Genomic DNA, 25,892 nt, shown 5'->3' with positions numbered 1-25,892 from the left:
TTTTTGGAGGGAAAACTGGGAAATGAGATATATGACATGTAAATAAAGGAAATATCTAATAAAAAAACAAAAAAATCTTTACCCTTATAAAATTTATGTTTTTGGGAAAATCAGCTATTCAAAGGTCTTACCACAGTGTTCACAAGGAGTAAAGTTTTATGCACTTACTGTTATCCTTGTTTAATTACTCTGAATACTATGGGCCCAATGCTTCCCAAATGTTTGTGTACATAGAAGCTACCCCAGGTCCTAACAAAATATAGTTTCTGATTTATTAAATCTAGAGTAGAGCATATGATTCTCCTTTTCCAACAAGCTCTGCAGAGTGACCTGGATCAACATCTACACTTTTTTGTTGTCGTTATTATCGAACTCAGAAATCCGCCTGCCTCTGCCTCCCAAGTGCTGGGATTAAAGGTGTGCGCCACCACCGCTTTTTTTTTTTTTTTTTTTTTTTTTTTTTTTTTTTTTTGAGGAACTTTATATAGTCTCGGTAAGTCCTCTGTCACTGAACCATGGTCCAGAAAAACCTTTTGGACCATGGTTTTTCTATGTAGCTCAGCTTGATGTTGGGCTTCCTATATAGCCCAGGCTAGCCTTGAACTCTGGATTCTCCTGCCTTTGCCTCCCACCGTGAGGCCCGTGTGTGTCATTGTACCTGATGACTGTCTGTATGCTGACTAGTGAGAACACAGCAATCCTCATGTGCGTCTAGGAGGATGCTGATGGAAATCTTCTCTCAATAAGTCTGCTAGACAAAGGAGATTTATATCCTGTCCCCAGAGATACTGAGAAACCTTCAGGTTCACATTGCTTCCTTTCTTCAGGACTGCCAACTCATTCTCAAGAAGAGATTAAAAAAAAAGTCCCAATCCCATTCTTCTAACCATAGCAGCCGCCTTAAGGCACCTACCCCATGTTGGCCATCCCCCACCCCCTTTTAACTTTTTTTGAGATTATAATTAAACTATAACATTGTCTACTTCCCTTTCCTCACTAAACCCTTCCACATATACCTCCCCATTTTCTTCCAAATTCATAGCCTATTTGTTTTACTAACTGTGATTTGCATGCATATATGTACATGTATATACACATACACTCCTATATAATATAACTGATGAGTCTGTATAATGCTACTTGTATGTGAGTTTTCATGGCTGATAGTTTGGTGCTAGACAGCCAATTGGTGTGTTCTTCCCTGGAGAAGGCCATGTCTCCTATTTCCAGCTCCCCAGTTGCCTATAATTCTCTCAGATGTCATGTAATATTTTTGTGTGCTACAAAAATCTATCAGTGCCCCAATTTCTTGGTGACTTTCCCATTAGAACACCAGCATTGTGTAGATAGAAACCTAACGGGTTTCCTTGAGCTCTCTTTAGCTGTATGTAATGCCCAGGCTGGCTTTGTATCAGAGAAGAATGCTCCATAATCCCATTAATTGCCTCTTATCTCTGGTTTCTTTTCTAATAAAGTATTTATTGCACTCAAATCACAGTAAGATTAACTAATCACACAGCTGTTTTATGTTCCAATTGTCTGGTACTTTTGTACCAGTGTTTGATCGGAAAGAGGTGTATTTATTGCAGAACAGGTTTTTAAAAACGTCTCCCTGAATGTAGAGAGAGTTACCCAGATTGAATGAAAATTTTATTTTAAAGCCTATTTTCAGGATTTTCTCTTGGGTGTGGGGAGGTACAGAACAGAGAATTAAAAACCAAACCAGCAACTAGTTGTGAAGAGGTGAAGGGCTAACGGGCCCTCCCTTCATTCTTCAACTATTTGCTACATTGAAGATTCTGGGAGAGGGGAGTCATTGCCCGAGTTGTACACTGGTCACAATAAAGACCTCCAGGCTTTATTGGATAGCTCTCAACCCATGTTTAAATAGAAAGCCTATTTAAACTCAGCAGGTTATAAAGACAAAACAGACAAAAGTGTGCAGAAGGGATTTGTAGAGCAGAGGGGAGGCAGGTAGGGGTGGCAAGTGAGACTAATCAGAATATATTATATACATGTATGAAATTGTCAAAGAACAGGGCGGGGCTTGGGGGGATGGCTCAGCAGTTAAGAGTGCTTGCTGAGTTTTATTTTAAGAACCCATGTCTGGTGCCTCAGAATCACCATAAGTCCATCTCCAGGGGATCTGACGCTACCTTCTGGCCTGCTGCAGATATCTATGCTCATGTGCAGACTCATGCACACACCCTCAGAACTAGAAATAAAATAGCTGAGCTCCATTTTTTAAAAAAGAAAGTGTCAAGGGGCAAATTTAATATATAAAAAGTAGCCCATATAACAAAAGGAAGTGGACGTGCAACCAAACAAAACCCAGAATCCTTTGCTATACGCTCAGTAAGCTTAAACTGCTAAGTAATCATGAGTGTTTGAGTGATTCCTATTGGGCAGATACAGGACAGATGGCTGCCTATGCCTTACATCCATAGGTATGCTAGACACCATATATGCTGGTGACTCTAGGTATTCAGGAGCTGAGGCAAGAGAATAGCTTAGGTCTGTGAGTTTGAGACTAACCTGAGACATTATCTCTAAATGAATAAAATAAATGAATGGAAGGTGAACTTAAAACAAATTAAATAGAAAAGAGTGAATCCAACTTTCACTTCCAGTTACGATTTACTTAGCACACTATTATTTAGTTTAATTTCTGTAACAGTTTTATAAGAATGATCACTCCAACTTGTAGATGAAGAAACTGAGGGCCAAGGATGCTAAATACTTAATCCGGATTAGCATCTCAGTTAAGATATCAGAGCTGAGGTCTAATTCCAAAATGGTACTCCTAGGTCATATGGCCAGGAGTGGTTTCTGGGGGACTTGAGCTTCTTGCAATGTTTGTCTATCCTCTGCCCCCTTCACTTGATTTACTCTTCCTTTCTGGTGGTGGATTAGCAGTGGCAGCAGTATCTTTTCTGATAGAAGATCTTCATCATGGGGACACAGGGGGATGCTTCTCAGTAATGGCAGCAACAGCTATAGCCCAGCAGCTGTTGTGTGGTTAGAGTAGCGTAGATGTTCGCATGGTGTTGTGTGGTTAGAGTAGTGTAGCTGCTTGCCATGGTATTGTGTGGTTAGAATAACATAGCTATTTATTATGGGTATTCATATCTATATACTTCCTACGTCTCATGTCACAGCACCTTTTACAGATAAATAGTAAGATTATTTTCTCTACTTGATTGCACATGAGAAATAAGCTTTGAGCTCAAACATACAGACTTGAAACATGAAGATCCTTTTTAAGTTAATGAGATTCCTGCTTATATTTATGCAAGTCACTAGAAAACATCCTTTGTAATACATCATGGGCCAACAATGGAGTCTCTTTTAGGACCTTTAGTGGTGGGTTGGGAGATGCCACATTGGAAGATCAAGTTCTGTTCTATAGGATTTGATTGTTTGCTTTAAATGGATACAGTTTAGGCCATGGGTTCTTTTGGTTTTGGAGTTCCAGATCTTCTGGGCACATTTGCTCTAATTCCAGTGCCCATAGAAACATTGCTAATTAGCACATATAGTCCCACTTTGTGAAGGCTCAGTCTGGCAATATCTAACCAGAGGTTCTTGGTAGAACATCCACTAAACATATAGTAGAGGGGATCAAACTGATTGATGACCACACATTTCCCAAAGGGCACTAGGAATTCTGTCTCAACTCTGACTTCGAGGTTTCGGCTTTTACCATAGGTTTCAATGTCAACCACCTGGACATTGCTCCACGATATGCCAGCATCCTCATGGGGATTTCAAATGGCGTGGGAACCCTCTCTGGAATGGTTTGTCCCCTCATTGTTGGCGCAATGACCAAGCACAAGGTAAGGATCTCTTCTGTGGCATGGGCTGCAGTATCAGGGTGGAAGCCCCACACGAACTTGAGAACTCGGCGACTCAGCCCATTGTATCAGTGTGTGTGCCCCTGTCCTTGACTAGGTCTTGAACAACTGCATGCTCTTCCTCCTCCTCTTCATTTCCTTCTGCTTCACTGGTTACCTATGGCAGTGAGACTAACTGCTATCTAGTTCCACATCTTCTTAGCTAAGAAATAAATGTTTGTGGAAGAGAAGTAAAGGCCAGAGAGATTGGTTTTTTTTTTCTAAACTCGTTATTTTATTTACTTACATTTCAAATGTTGTATCTCTTCTCCTCCAAAAGCCCTCTATTCCATCCCCTCCCCCTGCTTCTATGAGGGTCCTCCCTTATCACCCACCCACCCACTCCCACCTCTCCACTCTAGCATCCTCCTATGCCAGGACATTGAGCCTCCACAGGACCAAGAGCCTTCCCACTCATTGATGCTGGATAAAGCCATCCTCTTACGTATGCAGCTGGAGCCATGGGTCCCTCCATGTATACTCTTTGGTTGGTGGTTTAGTCCCTGGGAGCTCTTGGAAGGGGGAGTTCCAGTTAGTTGATATTATTGTTCTTCCTAAGGGTTTAAAAACCCCTTTCCTTCAGTCCTTCCACTAACTCTTCTGTTGGGGTCCCTGTGCTCAGTCTGATGGTTGGCTGTGAGCATCTTCCTCTGTATTTGTCAGGCTCTGGCAGAGTCTCTCAGGGGACAGCTCTACCAGGCTCCTGTCAGCAAACACCAGAGATTGTTTAGAGACACAAAAAAGAAAGTCAGGCAACCAAGATGAATGATTTCTTTAAGGCTGTTTTATGATTTTAGTGCTAACACTGGGTAGCCCGTCTCCATGCATTACACGCACGCGTATGGTGCAACTGTCCTCCTCTTTTATGAGAAAATAAACAAGACATTAATGAACTTTCTTAAGAACCTTTAAGGAGGCTAGAGAGATGGGTCAGAAGCTCAGAGCACTTGCTGTTCCTGAAGAGGATTGGGGTTCAGTTGCCTGCCCCCACATGGCTCACAACCACTAGAACTCCAGCATCACATCCTTTGGAGCCAGTGTTACAGATGGTTTGAGCCATGCTGTGGGTGCTGGGAACTGAACTTGGGTCCTCTCCAAGAACCTTCAGGGCACTTAACCACTGATGCCCTCTTCTGGGTTCCTTGGCACCAGTACACATGTGTTTCACAGTCCTACATGTAGACAAAATACCCACAAACATACTTTAAAAAACTCCAAACCTTCAAGGATGTGGTACTTAGTCATTATTAAGCCTTTGTGGTTTTTAAACTTATTTTTAACTTTAAGAATATTTATTTTATGCGAGTGAGAGTTTTGTCTGCTTGTGAATATAAGTACCATATCATGGAAGACAGAAGAGAGTATCAGATTCCCTGCATCTGGAGTTACAGATGGTTGTGAGCTATTATATGGATGTTGGGAATTGGACATGGTTCCTCTGCAAGGACACACAGGGCACTTAACCCCTGAGCCATCCCCTCAATTCCATGTGACCTGTAATTTTTTACATATTTACTTTAATATTTTAATATATCATTATATTTATATTAAAGTGGTGCTCATAGTGGTCTTTCATTTTCAAGCACTTAAATGAAGTATAGGTTCTGGATGTTGATTCTAATACAAGTCTACAGTCTATGTGAAAGCACAATGTGGTCTTTGAGAGGCAAATGCTTAGGGCTCACTCATAACCTCTGTCTTACCTTAATCCATTAACTGCCACTATATTTCCTTTGTTAGACCCGGGAGGAATGGCAGAATGTGTTCCTCATAGCAGCGCTGGTACACTACAGTGGAGTCATCTTCTATGGGGTCTTTGCTTCTGGGGAAAAACAGGACTGGGCTGATCCAGAGAATCTCTCTGAGGAGAAATGTGGAATCATTGACCAAGATGAATTAGCTGAGGAGACAGAACTCAACCACGAGGCATTCGTAAGTCCCCAAAAGAAGATGTCTTATGGAGCCACCACCCAGAATTGTGAGGTCCTGAAGACTGAGTGGAGACAACAGAGAGAAGCTGCCTTCGAGGGGGAGGAGCCATCACCCTACCAGACTGAAGAAGGAGACTTCTCAGAAACATCCTAACATCCATCTTCCCTTCAGCTTACAACAAAAAGTATCCACACCCATTGCCTTTCCCATACCTTGGCTTGTCAGGAGGCCAAATCGGGGGGAAGGGGAGATTAAATCAACAACAAAGAAAAGAAAAAATGCCTTCTTGCAAAGATGGGAGTATGATCTCAGTTGATAAAATAGTTGATCATATTTTTTGGGGGTGGATTGGCCATTGGCCATTGAGCCTTCTCTCAAAAGAACTAGTTATTCAGGAAGATATGGCTAGAAGAATAAAGAGTAGCTTGTTGCTCAAATAAATGCTGGAAGAAATCCCTCTTTGGTCTGGAGAAGAGTAGGTGGTGGTTGCCACCATATCTCCTAGGATACCCATGTACAGGAGAGTGTCCTAAACCTAATGAAGGGAACCATTCACGGGGGCCCTGGGTTGTGCCAGGTGCTTTATGAACATTCTTACTTAACCTCCACACCATAACACAGTTATTATACCCACTTTAAACTAAGAACACTAAAACAATAGGTTGGCCCTACCCAAGGTCGTCCTCTCAGGGCCTAGGCTGAGACTGGCAGATGAGGGGGAGTTTTAGGAAGGAAGGAAGAAGGAAGGAAAGAAGGAATGGAGTAAGTAAGGAAGGAAGGATGGGAGGGTCCATCTCAGTGTAGGGACATTTTCAATGGCAAAAACTAAAACTGGAATCAGCTGTTTTGTGGGTAGTTCCATGTTTGGTCAAGTGTGTGTGTGTGTGTGTGTGTGTGTGTGCATGTGCGTGCTTGCGTGCTCGCATGCATGTTTGTATATATGTAAATATTTAAACTAATGTGGCAGAGGGAATTCAAACATATGAAGTTCTAGAATCAAAGACCCTTAAGGTATTATATTACCTGTTGGACTAAACAATGTGGTAAATCAATGGCTTTTTTTTTTTTAAGTCATAGACTAGTAAACTATATAAAGCTAAGCAAGATAGCTCAGTTTCCAGGAATGGTTGAAAAGAGGTACGTGAAATATTGGCCATTAAATTTAAACCCTCTACAGCATCAGGAATTTGATTAAATAATGTCTCAAGTTAACTATAAGCCCCTAAGGCATTTAATACCTAAGAAGCAGGTTCAGGGGAGACTAGGTAGTAGTCTCATGAAAGAATCATGTTCAAACAAATGTGTGTCACCAGCTTTCTTGGAAAGTGTGGTCAGATGATGTAAGACTATGCCTAAAAGACTCATGATGACTCCATCTGGAATATTCATAGAAAACAAAAACAGCAGCAATTTTATAGAGAAATGCTGCAGTCAAAATATCTGAGAAAACCAGGCCTATAATTGGTATTGAAGAATTCATCTGTGATTGTGTAGGGCAATAACATGGATACTGTCTAAATACATTTGAAATGTAATGTTAGCATGTAAGGGCATATTAGAAAATTGAATTATTTTCTTGCTCCTTAGTTTTGAAATTTTTATTTCTATTTTCAGGAGGAAAATTTAATATGATGATAAAACATAAATTTACTTGCATAATATTTATTTTCTAGTTTTTTTCTGTTTTATTTCTGGACCCTTGTTACACTTACAGAGTTATAAGGCACTTTATAAAAAGACTTTAAAAGAGAAGAGCTGATTTCCCATTAAATAATGTTCTTTATATCACTTGTAGATAGTTTGTGTTATCAGATGTTGTTAAATCTCCTTATTTTGTGAATCCATGTAAGTTCCCTAGAGCAGTTCTGGGCATAAAGAAGCACTCAAGAAATAGCTATCACATCAGCGTTATCTTTAACTCTGTGTGACTATGTATTCTAGAGTGTCATGTCATTTCATGCATTGGCTACAGAGTTTATTATGAAAGTTGTACTGTTTTCTCAGTAAAAAAAGAATTAGGAAAAATAGTGTTTATTTCTTTGTGTGTTAATAAAGGATAATAACTATAAGTATAAAAAGAAACCTCATGATGATCATGAAGGTAATGTAGAGTATGACACAATCTATTGTTAGTATTGACATCATGCAGAAATACCACATTTTGCTTTTAACCTGCGTGTATGATATGTATTTTTTAATGGTGGGCTGGATGATGGCATTAAACACTATAAAGCATGTTGCCCTGTGGTGATGTTATTTCTGTGTGGGTTGCACTGGGTCACTAATTACACTTGCACAGCACCGACAAGTGACAGAGGCCAGATCTTGTAGATCTCGCTCTTGCTGTCCATTTGCAGAGCTACCCTCCGGAGTGGAGTGTGGATTCCAGTGGGAGGAGTCCTGAGGATGCTGGATTATTGAAATAAAGTTGTGGTTGTACTTTTTCAATCAATTACAGTCTTGGCTATGCCTAAAAGTAGGAGGAGAATAACTAATTATGTCTTAAATACAATGGACTATTTGCTACATTTTTCTGGATATTGAATCCCATATGGAATCCAGTATTTCTATTTGACACTTCAGCCTCTCAAGCTATTTTTCCCTTTTATCTTTCCTTGGTTAATCACATCATCTTGGAATCCCATCAAGCTGGAACACTCAGAACTGTCTTTGACTTAAGAAAATATCCAGAGTTCCTTCTTCTTATCTGCCAAGTTTTTTTTTTTTTTCCATCTATAGATCCACATCTGACACAGCTTTGGAAAACATCACCGTCCTCTCTCAAGATGTGGCTTTATTTTAAATATTATTAGCATATATTAATTATCCATAACAACTGGTATCATTGTGACAGTTTCATGAACACATACACGCAATGTCTTTTGATCATATTCACCCCATTACTTTGATTGTGCCCCCTTTCTGATCCTTTCTCTTTCTATCTTGTTGCCCCTCTATATTAATTTTTGTTGTTTTCTTTTGTGATCCAATGACTTTCATTGGCTTATTTATAAGCGCATGGGCACCTTATCAGTGGCACTTATAATTGCCGCTTCTCCCCAGTAACCATTGACTGCCTGTAGATCCTCAGGAGGTGTGTGTGTGGGGTGCGGCTTGAGTTCCTCCCTATTCTATGACAGGATATTTACTTTGTCTCAGACTTCTGGGCAGGTATGTACAGTTGCTGTGAATTTGAGAGTGTGAAAGCCATGGCATGCCTGGCAGATAGCGTTCCACAACATTCTACCTTTTCCCCTGGCTCTTATAAATTTTCCTACCTCCTTTTTGCCCAGTGCTCCTGGAGTCTTGGAAAGGGTGGTATAGATGTCACATTTAGGGCTGACTGTTCAACTTGGAACACATCTCTGAAGTTACTGATCAGTAACGCATCTCTGACTAAAGCTGACAGCTACATTAATATAGAGGCATAAACATGATTTCGAAAGGCATCTTGACAGGCACACCATTCCAGTTAGCAAAATAGTAGCTATAGCTTCTTTGGTAGGACCTATAGTTATTGACCGGTTTTACAACACAAGGCATGAATTTCTCACTGAGAAGTGGGCTTCAGTTCCAACCAGAAAGTGATTTGTTGCCCGGATAATCAACATACCTCTGGTGCACAAGGGGGCATAACTTGCCTGATAGTTTGAGTGTAGGAAACAGTATCTACACTAGTATAAGGCTGTTGATAAACTCTACCTCCCTCCAAGTAGCCTGCATAGAACATTCCAGCATATAAAGGATAGTCTGCAAAGAAGAGCCTTCTATCTCAGTTCCAACATTTAAGAATGGGGGTTTAAGCAGTTTCCTGGTTGAGCTAGTTAAGGAAAGACTCTGGGCTACTGCTGCTCTGTTCATGCATTTTAAGGGAGCTGCTAAATCAAGCTTCCCTAAATATCAACACATCCTAATGATTTAGCCCTTCTCCTCTAAACCCACTTCATTCCTCTCTCTGTCTTCTGGAGGTATTGGTATCTAGTGCCTTCAGTTTTGCAGCTTTCCTGGTGGTTGTAACACAAGACATCTCCCTTCTTTATTAAGTCAGTTCTCCAGAAGCTAGCTTAGATTCATAATCCCCCATAAAACATCCTAAATATAACTTTCCCCCACATAGTTTTAAATTTTAATTACAGTTTTAGAAAGCAAATGTAAATCTGATGTTGTGTTTAATAAGTCAACCAGAATGTCCCATCATCAGCATAATCCTCCATGAATACCATAGTAGATTTTGAAGAATGAGCCCAATAGGTACCCATATATGCTGTAAGGCATGTGACAAGTTATTTCTAACCCTGGATGCCTGAGAGAAAAATTCTGTGCCCTGACTCTCTCTCTCCTCTCTCTCTTCTCTCTCTTCTCTCTCTCTTCTCTCTCTTCTCTCTCTCTTCTCTCTCTCTCTCTCCCCCTCTCTCCTCTCTCTCCCCCTCCTCTCTCTCTCCTCTCTCTCTCCTCTCTCTTTCTCTCCTTCTCCCTCTCCCTCTCCCTCTCTCTCTCTCTCTCTCTCTTTCTCTCTCTCTCTTCCCTCTCTCCCCCTGTCCTTTCCTCCATCCCTTCCTTCATCCCTCTCCATCCCTCTCCCTCCCTCCCTCGAAGGTTTGGCCCACTCCCAACATAACTACTAGGTATCCAGGGAAACAGAAAATGGGAGCCCCTGGTTCTCATGCTCACTCCAGCTGAGCAGCTGCTGAGAATAGGAAGCCCACTGACTCACCTGGTTTTCACCTCTGCCTGTCTTGGGCCTCTGGACCAACCCTCAGGCAGGTTTTTCCACTTCGCACTAAAATAAACAAGTCTCTGGTCCTGACTCTGAGAACATCATTGTCTGCAGTTACTGCCACATAAGAGAAGCTGAGAAGAACAAAGAAATCATGAGGAACTAAGCCAAAGATTAAATTAAAATTAGACTAAAATATGAACCTAATCTTAAATTTGATATTTAATTAGTTTATTCATTAGATGAAACCTCCTATTTAATTAGATTAGGTTAAGAACTAGGGCTTCTGTCTAGTGCATCGATGAAACATTTGTTTACCAGTTATGAGGTATTATGTTTTTTTTAATCCTTAGCACATAATAACAAGACTAATTTACTAATTGTTTAAAGGTTTATTTGTCTATATATATATATGTACATGTATATGAGTGTCTATATGTATGAACATGCTCCATGTGTGCGCCTGATGCTCTTAGAGGCCAGAAAAGCATGTTAGAACCCCTGCAACTGAAATTATAGGAAGTTCTGAGCCATGAATGAGGATACAGAGAACAGACCAGGGTTCTCTGCAAGAGCAGTAAGTATTCCTAAACCATTGAGCTACATTCCCAGTTTAATCTTAATTGAAAATTAAGAAGCTAGATGTGATGGTGAATGCTTACTCTTCTAGCATTCAGGAAACTGAGTCAGGAGGATTGCTATGTACAAGACTAGTGTTGGGTACAGAGTGAGTACCAAGACTCCCAGGGGCACATAGCCTTGTTCCAATCAGCAGTGACTAAAGGTTCCTACTTCCCACATCCTCATAATATTTGCTGTTGTCGATTTCTTTCCTTCCTTCCTTCCTTCTTTCTTTCTTTCTTTCTTTCTTTCTTTCTTTCTTTCTTTTTTAAGATTTATTTATTTCATGTATGTGAGTACACTGTTGTTGTCTTCAGACACACCAGAAGAGGGCATTGGAGCCTATTACAGATAGTTGTGAGCCACCATGTGGTTGCTGGGATTTGAACTCAGGACCTCTGGAAGAGCAGTCAGTGCTCTTAACCGCTAAGCAATCTCTCCAGCCCTGTTGTTGATTTCTTAAGGACAGCCATTCTGACCCTGGTGAAAGGTTTACTAGCCATTTGTATTTCTTTTTCTCAGAACCCTCTTCAGATTTATGGCTCCGTTTTCGTATTGGGTTGGTTGGTTTGTGATGCATTTGTTTTTAGTTTTTCAAAGGCTCAAGAGTAAGGGTTTGCTCCTTATCATAGAACTATCAGAGGTAGGTGGAACTTAGTAGGTGGGCCCCAATGGGAGGTCTTAGGTCCCTCCAGGTGTACCTTCAAAGTGGACTGAGGGAGCCCTAGCTCCTTTGTACCAAGCTGTAAGATTAAGGGATGCTTTCTGCCTTGTGCTCCCAGCACAAGACCTAAGGATCAGCTGTGATCAGAGCGACTGATTTCAATGTGGCTGTATTAGTTAGGGTTCCCATTGCTATGAAGAGACTCCATGACAAAGACAAATCTTATAAAGGCAAACATTTAATTGGGGCTGGCTTACAGTTTCAGAGGCTTAGTCCATTATCATCATGGTGGGAAGCATGGCAGTTTCAGAGGCTTAGTCCATTATCATCATGGCGGGAAGCATGGCAGTACGCAAGCAGACATGGTGCTGGAGAAGGAGCTGAGAGTTCTGTATCTTGATCCCAAGACAGTCAGAAGGAGAAGACTATCTTCCAAGCAGCTAGGAGGAGGGTCTCAAAGCCCACTCCTACAGTGACACACTTCCTCCAACAAGGCCACACCTACTCCAACAAGGCCACACCCACTCCAACAAGGCCACACCTCCTAATAGTGCCATTCTCCAGGTTAAGCGTATTCAAACTACCACAGTGGCTTTGTAATGTATTTCTTTAAATTTCTTTAGATTAGATAGATGACTGAAATTCCAGGACTTGAAAGCACTTTAAATACGTGAGTACCCAATATAATTTTTACCCCCCTTCCTTTGTAATATAATGCCTAGACTCTGCAAAGTTTGCAAGAAGCCACTAGGACATACCACTGACATGGGAGAACTTTGACCTTGTTGGTTATTTATATGATAAATCCCCCAGGAGCACACTTTAGCTTTCTCCAATGGATGGATGGCATCAAGCCTCAGCCAGAGCAGATTAAGTTTCCTTTTCTAAATCAGCATGAAAGTAGAGATCTTTGGTGAAGCTCACACACTGGTCACCACACTTCTCTCTTGCCGAGAACATCATGAAAAAAGAAGAATAACTGTAGTGACAGCCTGAAGTTAGATAGGCATTTGGTGTTCTGGATGCAGACTGTATGAGAGAACCTCCAGTGAGTTGAGCTAAGCCTCCAGACTTCCCCATTTGTGGCCTATGGGTGAGACTCATAGAACATATTCAGACAGTGTGATGGGAATGTCAATGGATCTGTTAATTCATCTTTGTATTCATCACTAGCTGCCATAACCTTAGTATTAACTTGATAGAAGAGTAGGGGGCTTCAGAGAAAAGTTCTAGCTATCGTGCCTTTTCTGGAAGTCGGTTTCCAGAGCTCAAGCACACAGTTTCCCTTCTTAGCTTATTTCCTTCTCTCCTTCTTTATTCCCTAGCACAGTTCACTGCTTCCTTCCTCCATTTAAATTTTTCTTGTCTCTCCATCCTCCTCTGTACCCCTTTTCCTCCTTTCTCTCCTAGGTCACAGTGGAGCACCTTTTTGTCATGGGTAGTTAGGCAGGTAAGAATATCTTCAGTATATCCCTCTGAGATCCAACTCTACTACCCCACATGGAAACTATAAGCCATTGAAATAAAAAGGCTAAACTCAATTGGAAAGTCCTGGCATAGCTTCCTCCCAAACCACGCATCACCTGATTACAATATGTACCTGAGCAAGATGAACAGCATGCTAGGGCAGCGGTTCTCAACCTGTGGGCCGCAGACACTTTACCACTCACATATCAGATACCTGCACATCAGGCAGGTATTTAGATTCATAACAGTTATGAAGTAGCAATGAAATGATTTTTTGGTTGGAGGTCACCACAGCATGAGGAACTGTATTAAAGGGTCAAAGCATTAGGATGGTTGAGAAGCATTGCTCTAAGGAGACAATGCTAATGTCTTTGAGAAATTAATGGAAAATACTCTGACGTACTGGGAATAAATAGCCACAAAGACTGGCTAAATACTACTACTTAAAGAACTGTTCAAAAATAGGGCTATTTATATAATCAAAGCAGATCTCATTTCTTTCCAGATTAAATGATTATGCACAGCATGAGTAAGCTTTTTAACTAATTATATAACTTTCTCACAAAATAGCTGTTTGTGTTTTAAGAGTGCCACTTGTTCAAAGTTGTTTCCAAGATTTTATGGTCAAAGATCATCACTGAAATCTGAATTTCAAGAATGATGTAATGTTTCCTTGGTTATTTTGGTCTCATGTACATATATAATATACATATACATATGTATTACATGTACACAACATACATATGTATATTGTATATGTGATATATATGTATATGTAAGTATAAGTATATGTGTATATGTATATGCACACACATATTTGTCTTGCAGCCAATTCTCAGCCAATACATATATTTACTGTGATGATTTGTATTTGCATGGCCCAGGAAGTGGTAGTTTTAGGGGGTGTAGCTTTGTTGGAGTCGGTGTGTCACTGTGGGGATGGGCTTTAAGACCCTCATCCTAGCTGCCTAGAAGCCAGTCTTCTGCTAGCTGCTTTTGGAATAAGAGGTAGAATTCTCAGCCCCTGCAGCCCCATGTCTGCCTAGACTCTCTCATGCTCTTGCCTTGATGATAATGGACTGAACCTCTAAATGTGTATGCCAGTTTCCAATTCAATGTCATCCTTATAGGATTTCCTGGTCCTGGTTTCTGTTCACAGCAGTAAAACCCTAACTAAGACATATATTTAAATATTTTAGAAATTCTGAAGACCATGCTTCTTATGGATGGATTCGTTAATGTACTTGAGACATGTACCTTGAGGAGTCGTATATTATGTGTCAGTACATGATGAACTATTACTAAGTTTTGATGTTGTCAGAGCACATTTGCTCCCAGAGCACAGAAGTCTGGACTGAGCTCAGGGAGATTGTTTTGCCACCGGCCTCCCAGGGCTCAACCTGTGACTTCAGTCATCTGGTGCTTGGCTGTGACTTGGCCTCAGGTGACTGTAGTTCCCCTGTTCCTCACCATGTGACCTCACATGCTCCATTCAGGTAGACCCAGCATCTTAAACCAGGGTGGACTTGGGTCAGTGTTGTGTGGAGGAGATAACAGGAGCTGCAGTGCCTCTTGCAGCCAACTCTCAGACTGCCTCACAATGTCATGTCTGCTGTGTTCTACAGAAGAATACAGACAGCTCAAATTGGATTTGTGGGCTATTTTAGGAGAGCATATGAAGTTGTGGAGGGTATGGAAGGTGATGGATGTGGGAGGAGTTTGAAGAGTATGGATGAATATGATCAAAACACATTGTATGAAATTCTTAAAGAATTGATACAAATATTTTTAAAATAGAAAAGAACTGAGACCATGTATCAGGAGGATTTTTGTGAATTTGAAGCCAGACTAGTTGACATAGCAAGTACCAGTCAGGGTTGGAGAGTGAGACCCTATCTCCAAAAACAAAGAAACAAAGAAACAAAGAAACCAAAACTAAGAGATGACTTTGACTGAAGGGATTGAAGAGATGACCCAGAGCTTTAGAACACTGTTCTTCCAAAGAACCCAGGTTCTCAGCACCCACATGGTGGTTTACAACCATAACTCCAGTTCCAGCAGACCCCACACTCTCTTCTAACCTCTTCAGGCACCAGGCACACATGTGGTGCAGATTCATGCAGGTAAACAATTATACCTGCATGTCTCTGCACCACAATAAAAGAAATGAACCCAAACTACAGCAGATAAACAAGTGATCCAAAATAACAGCAACAAATGAGATATAAATTACACACATTGACTGTGTGACTTCTTAATTATTTTTTATTTTTTATTTTCTTTACATTCCCATCACAGACCCCACTCACTCCTCTCCTCCAAGTCCCACACCCTTACAAAACCCTCCCCCATTACCCTTCCTCTTCTTCTCAGAGAAGGAAGAGCCCCCCTTGGGTACTGCCCCACCCTGGGACAACTAGTCCCATCAGGACTAAGCACCTCCTCTGCCACTGAGGCCCAACCAGGCAGTCCAGGTAGGGGAAGGGGATCCACTGACAGGGAACAGAGACCAAGACACCCTCCATTCCACTTGTTAGGTGAAGCACATGAAGACCAAGCTGCACATTTGCTATAAATGTGTAGGTAGTCTAGGTCCAGCCCCTGAATGCTCTCTGGTTGGTGGCCCAGGATCTGTTGAGCCCCTGTGGTCCCAGGTTGACTCTGTGAGTCTTTTTGTGGTGTCCTTGTGACTTTTAATCACTACAGAAAGAAACACTATACTCATTAATAGTCATCTTTTCCTTCCCTACCTACTTTTGTATCTATGGGTTTGCCCATTGTGACCACTTCATATAATTAGCCTCTTATAAAGTATGGCCTTTTGTATATGGCTTCTTTCACTTAGCATGGTATGAAGTTTATGTGCTACAGACGTTTCCCAAGGAACAGTATTTCACTCTATGGATATACTACTCCTTATTTTTGTGCATCAGTTGATAGGAATTGGGTTTGTTTCTACTTTGTGGACATTTGCTTAAATCCTGCCTTGCTAAGGAAGCTTTTGATTACTATTCCATGGGCCTTTTTTCCATGTTTTAAAGATAAGGTGGGAACATCTCATTGGCTCCCCACAGTTATTAGAAGGATGTTATTAAAATAGAAGATATGGGGACTTGGTAGATGGCTCAGTGGGTATGGGCTCTTGCTTTGCAAGTATAATGAGTTTGAATCTCCAGAGCTCACATAAAATGCTGTGTGTGGCTGTGCATGCCTGTCACCTCAGCATTGGTTGGACATGGGCTGAGGCAGGTAGACAATGAGAACTATGTGCTGAGAACTGGATCCTGAGAGCTTGCAGTATAGTTATCCTATCCAAAACAGAGAACTCTTGGTTCAGTGAAAGACTCTGTCAGCCTCAAGGCAAGAAGGCAGAGCAGTGCAGGAAGACAGCAATGTCTTGTTCTGGTCTTTGCGTGGTATGTGCACTCCTGGGTGCTTGTATACACGATTGTGCAGAGTGCACATACACTGTGCACACATACGCATTTCTCTCCCTCTCCTCCTCTCCCTCTCTCCCTTCCTCCCTCCCTCCCTCCCCCCCTCTCTCTCCCCTCTGTCATGCATGCACACAAAGATTAGATCATGCTTCATTTTTTTCCCCTTAAAAATCTGGTCCTCAACACACTCTCAGACCCTCTTCAGTTTGTTCTCACTTGGTATCTTTGGGTGTCTCCCATGCATCCACCTCACTGGGCTTCTATCTGCTGCTCAAGCTTAGGGCTTTCCAGTGTGTATTTCATCTTTTTTTCATTCAAATGCAGAGCCTGGGGGTGGGTGGGAGGAGGGGAGGGATCACTTGTGTGTCCCTTTGACTGTTACATCTGTGGCACACAAAATTGTGCCTGAAAGATTGATCGGCACTTATGAAATATATGTAACATGAGTGAGTGAGTTGAACACGTTTCTCCACCAAGTGGCTGGCTCAGCCTAAATAAATTTCTTTGTGTTTGACTGGATGTGTGTCTTGTACTGTGACTGTAATCAATGCTGATCAAAAGTTCTGAGTATAGATAGGTCTTTGACCAGGTTTGTCAGTTAGATCCATTTCAAAAAACACAGATGCGATTATGTAATGCGTCAATATATTTGGTAGGAAAAAAGGGGTTGAAAGCCTGGGCCTTATGTGAGGGAGACTGTGGGGAAACAAAGGGAAAGCCTGGTGACGAGAAGCTTAGGGTCAGCTTCTCCACATTTCCGTCTCAGAGGGTCTTGGATCATTTGGGTAATTACTGAGAAATTCCAGGAACAGGAGCTTCATCGGAAATAAACATTTATCAGCACATACCATTTGCTGGGCCGTTCAAAGGTTCCTGATGCAATTCATTTGGCAGCTCCTGTATTAAACTGAGGCAGCAGACAGTGGCAAAGGTTTTATTTATCTCCTGTTAGTATCTGCTGACCTTTCGAAAGGTCCAGTAGCAGGCAGCTATAGATTAGCTAACCTATTGGGAAGGGTGAAACCATGTCTTAGGAGGCCCCAGGTTCTATCAGCCCCCTCTTCATGGTACAGTAGTCTGACCAGAGACCAGGGAGCAAAAGAACGGACTCAAAACTTGCTTTAAATAAAGTCTGGCTGAGCTAAATGGAAATTTCTGGTTTGAGAGATTGAAGACTAACTGTTCTCAGTTAATAGTTGACCTCTGACCCTTGCTCCATCCCTGTCACTGCTGCAACATGCTGAGACAGGTATGATCTTTCTCTTGCCAACAGATGAAGTCACATGGAGGTTTAATAATTTCCTCAAGGTCGCACATATGTGGCAGACAACTCTGGATTCCAAATCCGAGTCATCTTTGACTATGAAAGTCTTTGGCCTTTCTCTAAATGATGATGCCTTCAGGTGGGAAACTTGTCTCCAAGACCTCCTCATTTCTGTCCCTTGGCATCTACCAGTGATTGATGACGACGGCATGTTCAGTGGGTGCTGTCTAGAAATAGTTCGAGCTTCTGGGAATGCACAAGTATTTAAAAGGAAAGAAATTCTTGCTTTTGTGGAAACATGAAGACAGTAAACATAATGTTCATTTTTTTAAGGGTGGTAAGTGTGGTGGGAAAATGTAGAGCAAATACAGGGGCTGAGAAACACCTAGAGGCAAGCTCAGGATCGGAGGTCATGGAAGGCAACCGTGGCACAAAAGCTTGGAGGAGATGTAGGTGTCCTGGATGAAATTTTTGATGTAGAAAGGAGAGAGGCGAAGGCTCTGAGATAGAAACACTCTTTGGATGGGAGAGACACCAAGCAGAGCGGCTCTTACTAGAAACAGAAGCACAAAGTGGAGCTGGTGGGTGGCGAGGTGAGCTGAATGTGAGCCGTGGGTGGCCTCACAGAGCGTTGTACAGACAGACACTGCTTCCTCAGTGAAATGAGGGTGCCATGGAGGGGTTGGGAAGATAAATAATAGGATCCAGATCACTACTGAAAGGATCCCCTGGCTGAGTGAAGGGTGGGAAGGAAGGTTAGGGCAGGGCAGAGTCTTCAATAATGTAGACGAGAGCCCTCGCAGTTAAATCAGGTGGTAGGAACGCGGGTAGAGGGCAGCAGTGGAATTTGGATAAAATTTGCTAAGAGACTGGAAGGAAAGAAAGCAATCAAGTATACCTACCCTAGTCCTGGCAGAGGTCCATCTCTCTGCCTGGGCTGAATCCTGTAAGCACAATGCCACAAGGGAGCGGAGGGTTCTAGAACCATCCCAATGTATGTAACACATTAACAAGTAGTTTATGGTCAGAGAAGATATTAAAATACTATAAAACAGTTTATCAAAACACTCCATTATAAGGCATAGTCTTCAAAGTACAAAAATCAGAAGCTAAATTCCCTTAGCCCCCTGCTTGGGCCACTCTTGAGACCGTGGTCAATAGAGCCCTCAGACTCTCTGAGCCTTCATTTCTTTTGCCGTGAAATATTGATTATTCTTCTGCCCTGATTATGAAGCAATAGGACGTCATGGGGACAGTGGCGGCTTCGCTTGGAGTACTACTACTGGCCAAGGCACTCAGCAAAGGTGCCTGGCACATAGTAGGTTCTTAATAAGTAAGTGTTGGTATGACTAAATGAAAGAGAATGTTCTCAAAGATGTTTGAGAAAAATACATAGATCTATGCCAGGTTAATTATTAGTGAATAAGGCAGCTGTTGAGAAGCAGGCAGCTTGTGGCAGGGCCTGAATTCACAAGGTAATTACCTCGCTTCACCTCTTCCTGTCATTTCTGGTTGTTCCCATAATGGAATAACAAAGACGCTTCCTCGGAGTTTCTAGCCCCTGGTGCCCAGCACACACTTTCATTAGCCAACAGCATCTGGATAGCTGACGTAAAAGCGGTTTGTTGAACATAATTTTTAAACGTAAGAACATCTGTTTCCTTACCAGATTCATTAGAGAGCCTCTCCACACCGTGTATCTGAGCTTTGATGAGACACACAGCAAGAACAGCCAGTGAAGAAGCAAGAGAACTCCAAGTCTGAGCTCTGCCGGGTGGGGTGGGTCAAGGACTTAGGACTGGGGTCAGCAATTCCCGTCCCCCCGGCCCCCCAGCAGCATTAGCCACATTCCCTTCCACCGCAAACTCTCCCGCTCACTCCTGATCTCGAGAACCTATTTTGTGGAAGGGTAAATTACACGCAGTGGATGAGGAGTGTGACAACGCCCCTGCGCATGTGATCATCACATGACTGCAGTGAGAGAACTATGTGGTGATCTCGGGCTGTGCTTCTGTGAGAAAACTCTTGAGTCTCTGGTTTGGTCTCTAGTACTGGGAAACATTCGACCTTTCCTTCACATTATATTACTAGATTAATGTAAACAAATGCTTGAGGGACTGTCCTTAAGTGTCCAATTAGCACTATCCATATGTACATGATATTCAGCCATCCACTGGGCCTGGGCAGCAGACTATGGGCAACACTCCTGACGAAGTTCAAGTTCATCCTCTCTCTTTTGGGAGGCATTCATTGTCAATAGCCTTTCAGCTAGGAGTAGCGTCAACCACAGGCCAAACCCTCCAAGCTGGCGCTCCGACTGGCTTGATCTTGTGCAGATCTTATTCAGGTGCCCACAGCTGTTGTGAGTTCACTACTTCAATGTCCCTGTCACATCCAGAAGATCCTGTTTCCCCACAGTAGTTCTCAACTTCTGAGTCTTGTAATATTTCCACTCTAGAGTCTTCCAAAGTGTTCCCAGAACCTTAGGGGAATGGGGGCGGGGACTCTGATATAAATGCCCCATTTCAGATAGACAGAAAGTGGCTGAAGCTTCTGTTGGTTTCAGATTCCTACCCTTGGCTTTCTGAGAACTCCTGTTGGTCAGTTTCCTCTTCTGCCCTGCTATTCATCTGCCATCTCATTTCCTACTTTTCCTGTGTACCATGTGAGCAGACCTAACGACAGGAAGGCCCAAAGCACCACTTCTCTAACTCAAATTACCACGGAGAAGAGGTTTTTACTATGGGGTTCGTTTTGTTAATGTGAGATGAGGGGATGTCACTTAAACACGGGCCAGGAAAGCTACTTCCTCCATGTGACAGCCTTACCTTAGAAATATTTTAACCATCTGCCTCAACTTCCCCATCACAGATGGCTCCTCTTAGACTTGGGCTTGTGGCTGTTTAAATGGGCACTTTGTGCCCTACCATTCCATAAGCCCTCCTTCTGGCTCTTCTGTCAGGTAGGGCCAGGGAGACAAGAGCAATGAGAGGAAGTCAAGAAAGAAGGCTATGATGGAAGTCCAGGCAACTGGTTTTAGAGATTTGGATCAGCAAGATTAAAGAGGTAAAAAAATGAATGGATAGCATCAGAATTGAAGGTAGACAGTGGACAGGTCTGCTAGAAGATTAGATGTGCAGTGTAGAAAAAGAAGGAAGGCCAGAGAGGGCATGTGATTTTAGGTCTAAGCAAAAGTAGACTTAATAAAAGTAACTCATGATGAATGCAAATTATCTATATCATATCTAAAATATAGAAAGTCTATAATACTTTCCCACAATCCTCTTTGTCACTGTTAGACATTATGACCGATTTCTCTTCGGTTATATTTTCTTCTTTACTAATTATCTTAGGGGTTTATATATAAACATATACATGCTCATCCCACTTAAAACAACCTAACATTAGTGAAAACATTTTTTTTCCCTGTTAGGCACTAAAATTTAGACAAGCTTCCCTTCTGGTATCTTGAGTATTTCCTAGTATCATTAAAAAGTTTTAGAAAAAGTAATTTTAATAACTGTATAATATATCTGATGGTGTTGACTGTGAAGTACCTTTTAAGTTGGTCTTCTGTTGCTGGAACCCACATCCTTTCTGTTTCTGTGAGATTAAAATAATGTTACAACCTTTATCCATAAATATTTATGTATGAATTGTATATGTATATGTATAGAATGATATTCTCAGGAGAAACTACTAAGTGTGAAATACCAGGTTAATATTTTTAAAGTATAAAGTAACTTTTTGATTATTGATCATTTTTCTGTATGATAACTGTCATGGCTATTCTTGGCTGTCAACTTGACTACATCTGGAATTCATGAAAACTCAAGTGGCTGGGTACACTTGCAAAGGATTTTTTTTTTCTTAACCAAGTTATCTGAAGTGGGAAGTCCTACTTCTAATGCAGATCTTTTGAGGAGGGAAGATCCACCTCTAATCTGGGCCACACTTTCTGCTGGCAATGTGTACCAAGGACATGGAAGAAAGAAGCTTGCTCTCCTTGCCTGCTTGTTCTTACTCTCACTTTGTTGCGGTTTGGTTGGTTTCTGTGTATTGTAATGCCAAAAACTGAACCAGAAAGGCAGGGCTAGGCCCACAGTGAACTCTCACATTTACAAGCTTTTGTTGTGCGAACCTTGTTTCTTGATTTAAAATTATTGGACAAAATAAATTGGCTAGAGCCAATTACTGGAGGGATTAGAGATAGGTAGGTTTGAGTTAGGGTGGGGAAGAAAAAGGAGAGGAGAGACCAGGTGGAGAAGGAGGAAGTAGAATAGGGGAGGAAGCCGCCATGAGGAGAGGTGGACCATAAGCATATGGCCACAAGAAACAGCAAGAATTTGAGGTACTCTTCTGGGGAGGTAGCCAGGCCAGCACTTAGAAAGGTAGATTAGGGGTTGCCTTCCAGTAATTGTCAAAGACAAATAAAATAACCATAGTTTGAGTCTCATTTTTTTGTAAGCTAGTCAGGGATAAGCTTAAAATGGTTCTGGCAAGATTGTCTGTTCACTGATGTTAGAGCCTACTTCTGGATCCCAGGATATACTGAAGACCAGCTGAGACATCCAGCCTCCTGGACTGAACAAATACTAGATTATTGGACCTTCTATTGGTAGATAGACATTGATGGATTAGCTGACCCACAGTCTCGTGTTAGGGACTATGCTGACTCCTCATAGGTAGGAGTTTAGTTCTCAGACTACTTCTCTAGCACTGATGTTTTTATTCTACTAAGACCTAGAAAAAGAGAAACTTAATTTTGCAGTTTTTAAGTGGGATCAAAACTCAATGCCAAACTCTGTCTAACTTCAGAGCTCTTTCTCAGGCCCTTCTCACTTGTACTAAATTAGTTTCCCTTGAACATTTCCAGAATTTCACAACTATCTCAACAAAGTGTCCACTGACCTCATCTTCTGCACTGCCTTCCAGCAAGACTATTGCTCCTGTAAGCCACCAAGCGAGCTACCTAAGAGTAAGAACATTGTACACACAGTGTAGTATCAGAGAGCTTACAAATATTTATTCTAAGTGAAGGCAGAGGGGGTAACTTATCATTTCCATTCACAATTAAATACTTGGCAAGAGCAGGAGCTGGATGAGAGATAGGAAGCTGGCCAGTTCACTAATTTGGTGTGTGGTGGTGTCAAAACTATTCATCAGTTTAGCTTAAAGCTGACAAGCAATTATTTTTTTAGTGCCAAGTGGATTTCATGAGCATGGAATTTAAAAATGCCCATTCTACTTACTCAGATGACTTCACATGAGTTTCTGATTAGAGCTACGTGGTAGAGGAATGAAAGCTTGATAACAGCTCCCAGAAATTTAAAAATACACATTTCCAACAACTATAGGCTCTTTGTTTCTCCTCTCCACTATCTTTAGCTGAAGAACAGTACAGAATTGCACCTTAAAAGTTAAGTTGGTGCCGGGCGGTGATGGTGCACGCCTTTAATCTCAGCACTTGGGAGACAGAGGCAGGTGGATTTCTGAGTTCGAGGCCAGCCTGGTCTACAGAGTGAGTTCCAGGACAGCCAGGGCTACACAGAGAAACCCTGTCTTGAAAAAACAAAAAACAAAAAAAAAGTTAAGTTGGTAATCTCAAATTACATTTTCTTCAAATGACTTTAAGGTTTAGAGTGGCTTGGGCTTCACAGTGACATGGAGAGCAGGCTGTAGATGCTCTTTACATATGTCCTCCCTGACACTGCAGCCTCCCCCTTCATCAATGTCACCCACTGTAATGTCATATTTGTTATAACGGATGAACCCCAGCCACTCAGCATCACAACCTGAATTCCATGGAGTTCATGTCTAGAGTTGTGCATTCTGTAAAGTGAGCTATGTGTGCATGGAGCTATGGATCTTCTATCATGCCAACACATGGGGCATTTTTATGGCTGCACCTCTATTCATTCATTCCTCTGCCAAAGTGCTAAGTTGTGATGCTGCTGTGATAGAGTGTTAGTATCTGATGAGTGAGTCTGCCTTTTTACATTGGCATCTTCTCTGACTCTCTATAAACCTGAATTCAGTGCCACGAAAGTCAGGCTCTCATGGATGAAGCAGCAGATGGGCATGAGCTTGCAAATTTCTTTTTTTTTTTTTTTTTTTTTTTGCACTCTGAGGAGTAGTGATTGCATGCAACCACCCAATGGCTGTCCCCTACCAGCAAGCAAGCACTGCCACTCCGTCTCCCCAACTCCCTCCTTGTATTGACAACTCATTTGGACAATGGTCAGTCTGGAGAAGCAGACTCCATGGGATTCTGTCCTATGCAACCTGTGCTCCATGCTTAAGTCCAGACCGTATCTCTGGGGAGAGCAAATGGAAGTCGTTAGGTATGAAGCAATGGTGACAGTATCTGGGACACAAGCCATCTCTGGAATGGCTGTTACCAGAAAGAAAGGCTAGAGAGTGAATGAGGGGGTATAGAACTTCAGTGGGGCATGAACTGGATTCTATACAAGCAACACACATCACAATCACATGTCACATGAAGGAGAGAGGAGAGGATTCTAAATAACTTAAAATTTGACGTAAGAGAAAGTCATACCAAACACACACACATGTACACACATATACACACCCACATGCCTTCACACATAAGCATGCATGTGTATGCTCACACATAGAATACACACACATACACATACAAGTGCATGTGAAAACACACATATACACCCCCCCACACACACGCACACAAGTGCATGCTCACACATAGAACACATACACACAGAGGATATAATTCTTTCTGCTACTTTGGTTTCTGTTTTCTTTGGCCATTTCTACTTTTTCAAAAATTTATCATTTTTCCCCTCCACTAACTCCTCAAAATGCCACCATTTGGCCCACTTAGAATGAAAACTTCTACATTAAAATTTTTTACTTATCTTCTCCCCAAATCAAATCCTTCTATTTGATAAGTAAAGGTTTAAGATGAATGGCTTAGAATAAAATAGAATGTTCTCATAAAAGAGGACTTCTTTTATGTCTTTTATGTTTTAAATTTTTGTTAAAATTTTGTAGATCAAATTAAAAAACCTAGAGAGAGAGAGATTGCCAGTGCATTCACCTAAAAAGGTATATGAAAAATAGCATATATCAACCAAGAACCAAACAACCCAGGAATGAAGTAGGCCAAAAAATTAGAGGAAAATAATTGAATAAAAACTTTAACAGCAAAGAAATCTAAAAGTAAATAAATAAATAAACAAGTAAATGAAAATTAAAGTGAGAAACCTGTTATTATGAATTTAGTATATTGAGAAAAAATGACAATACCATATGCTAGAGAAGATGTAGTGAAATGAGGTGTAAACTGTAAAGCAAATATGAAGACCCACTTAACAAAATTTAATATTGAGACTGTGGATCCAACACAACAGTACAGCTGCACTTACTAGACACAGTCCTAAAAGATAATCAAACTGATGTGCCTAAGGTTAAATGTCCAGTCGCAGCACTGACTGAATTTGTAAAAAGGAAAAAACCACTGTCATGAGATTTTCCTAACCGGAAATTGGTTAACAAAGATTGCTCTAAGTGGTTTATGACTAGATATTCTGTGAAGATGGAGAAGTTTGTGTAGAAGTGACTACACACAAAGCTTACCATGCTTGCGAGCTCTCTCTGTTTCTCTGTCTCTCTGTCCCTGTGTCTGTCTGTCTATCTCTGTGTCTGTCTCTGTGTCTCTCACTCTCTCTCTGTACACACACACACACACACACACACACACACACACACACACATTAGTATATTTGGAGGCCAAAGAAAGACCTTGAGCACCTTTCTATATTGTTTATAGCCTTATTTCTTTGAAACAGGGTTTTTCCCTGAACCTTTTCTGGGCTAGGTTGGCTGATCACACATCACATTCTGTTTTTGTCCTCAA

The 25,892-nt window shown here is 41.6% G+C and overlaps 1 protein-coding gene across 1 annotated transcript in view; it reads left to right on the top strand.

Annotated features, from left to right (window-relative positions):
- Slc17a8 (solute carrier family 17 member 8) overlaps window positions 1-8,061 on the top strand; it is a 50,437-nt gene extending 42,376 nt beyond the window's left edge. Inside the window, exons 11-12 of the mRNA XM_031349259.1 lie at window positions 3,709-3,836; window positions 5,634-8,061. Coding sequence (XP_031205119.1) covers window positions 3,709-3,836; window positions 5,634-5,978 — 473 coding nt within the window. The 3' untranslated portion in view covers window positions 5,979-8,061. The remainder of the gene's footprint in view (window positions 1-3,708; window positions 3,837-5,633) is intronic.
- The last annotated feature ends 17,831 nt before the right edge of the window (window positions 8,062-25,892 follow it).

The sequence above is a fragment of the Mastomys coucha genome, unplaced genomic scaffold (assembly GCF_008632895.1).
Source record: "Mastomys coucha isolate ucsf_1 unplaced genomic scaffold, UCSF_Mcou_1 pScaffold4, whole genome shotgun sequence".
In the NCBI taxonomy this organism is placed as follows: domain Eukaryota; kingdom Metazoa; phylum Chordata; class Mammalia; order Rodentia; family Muridae; genus Mastomys; species Mastomys coucha.
The sequence above is the reverse complement of the archived record's forward strand: the minus strand, read 5'-3'. Positions and strand labels throughout refer to the sequence as shown.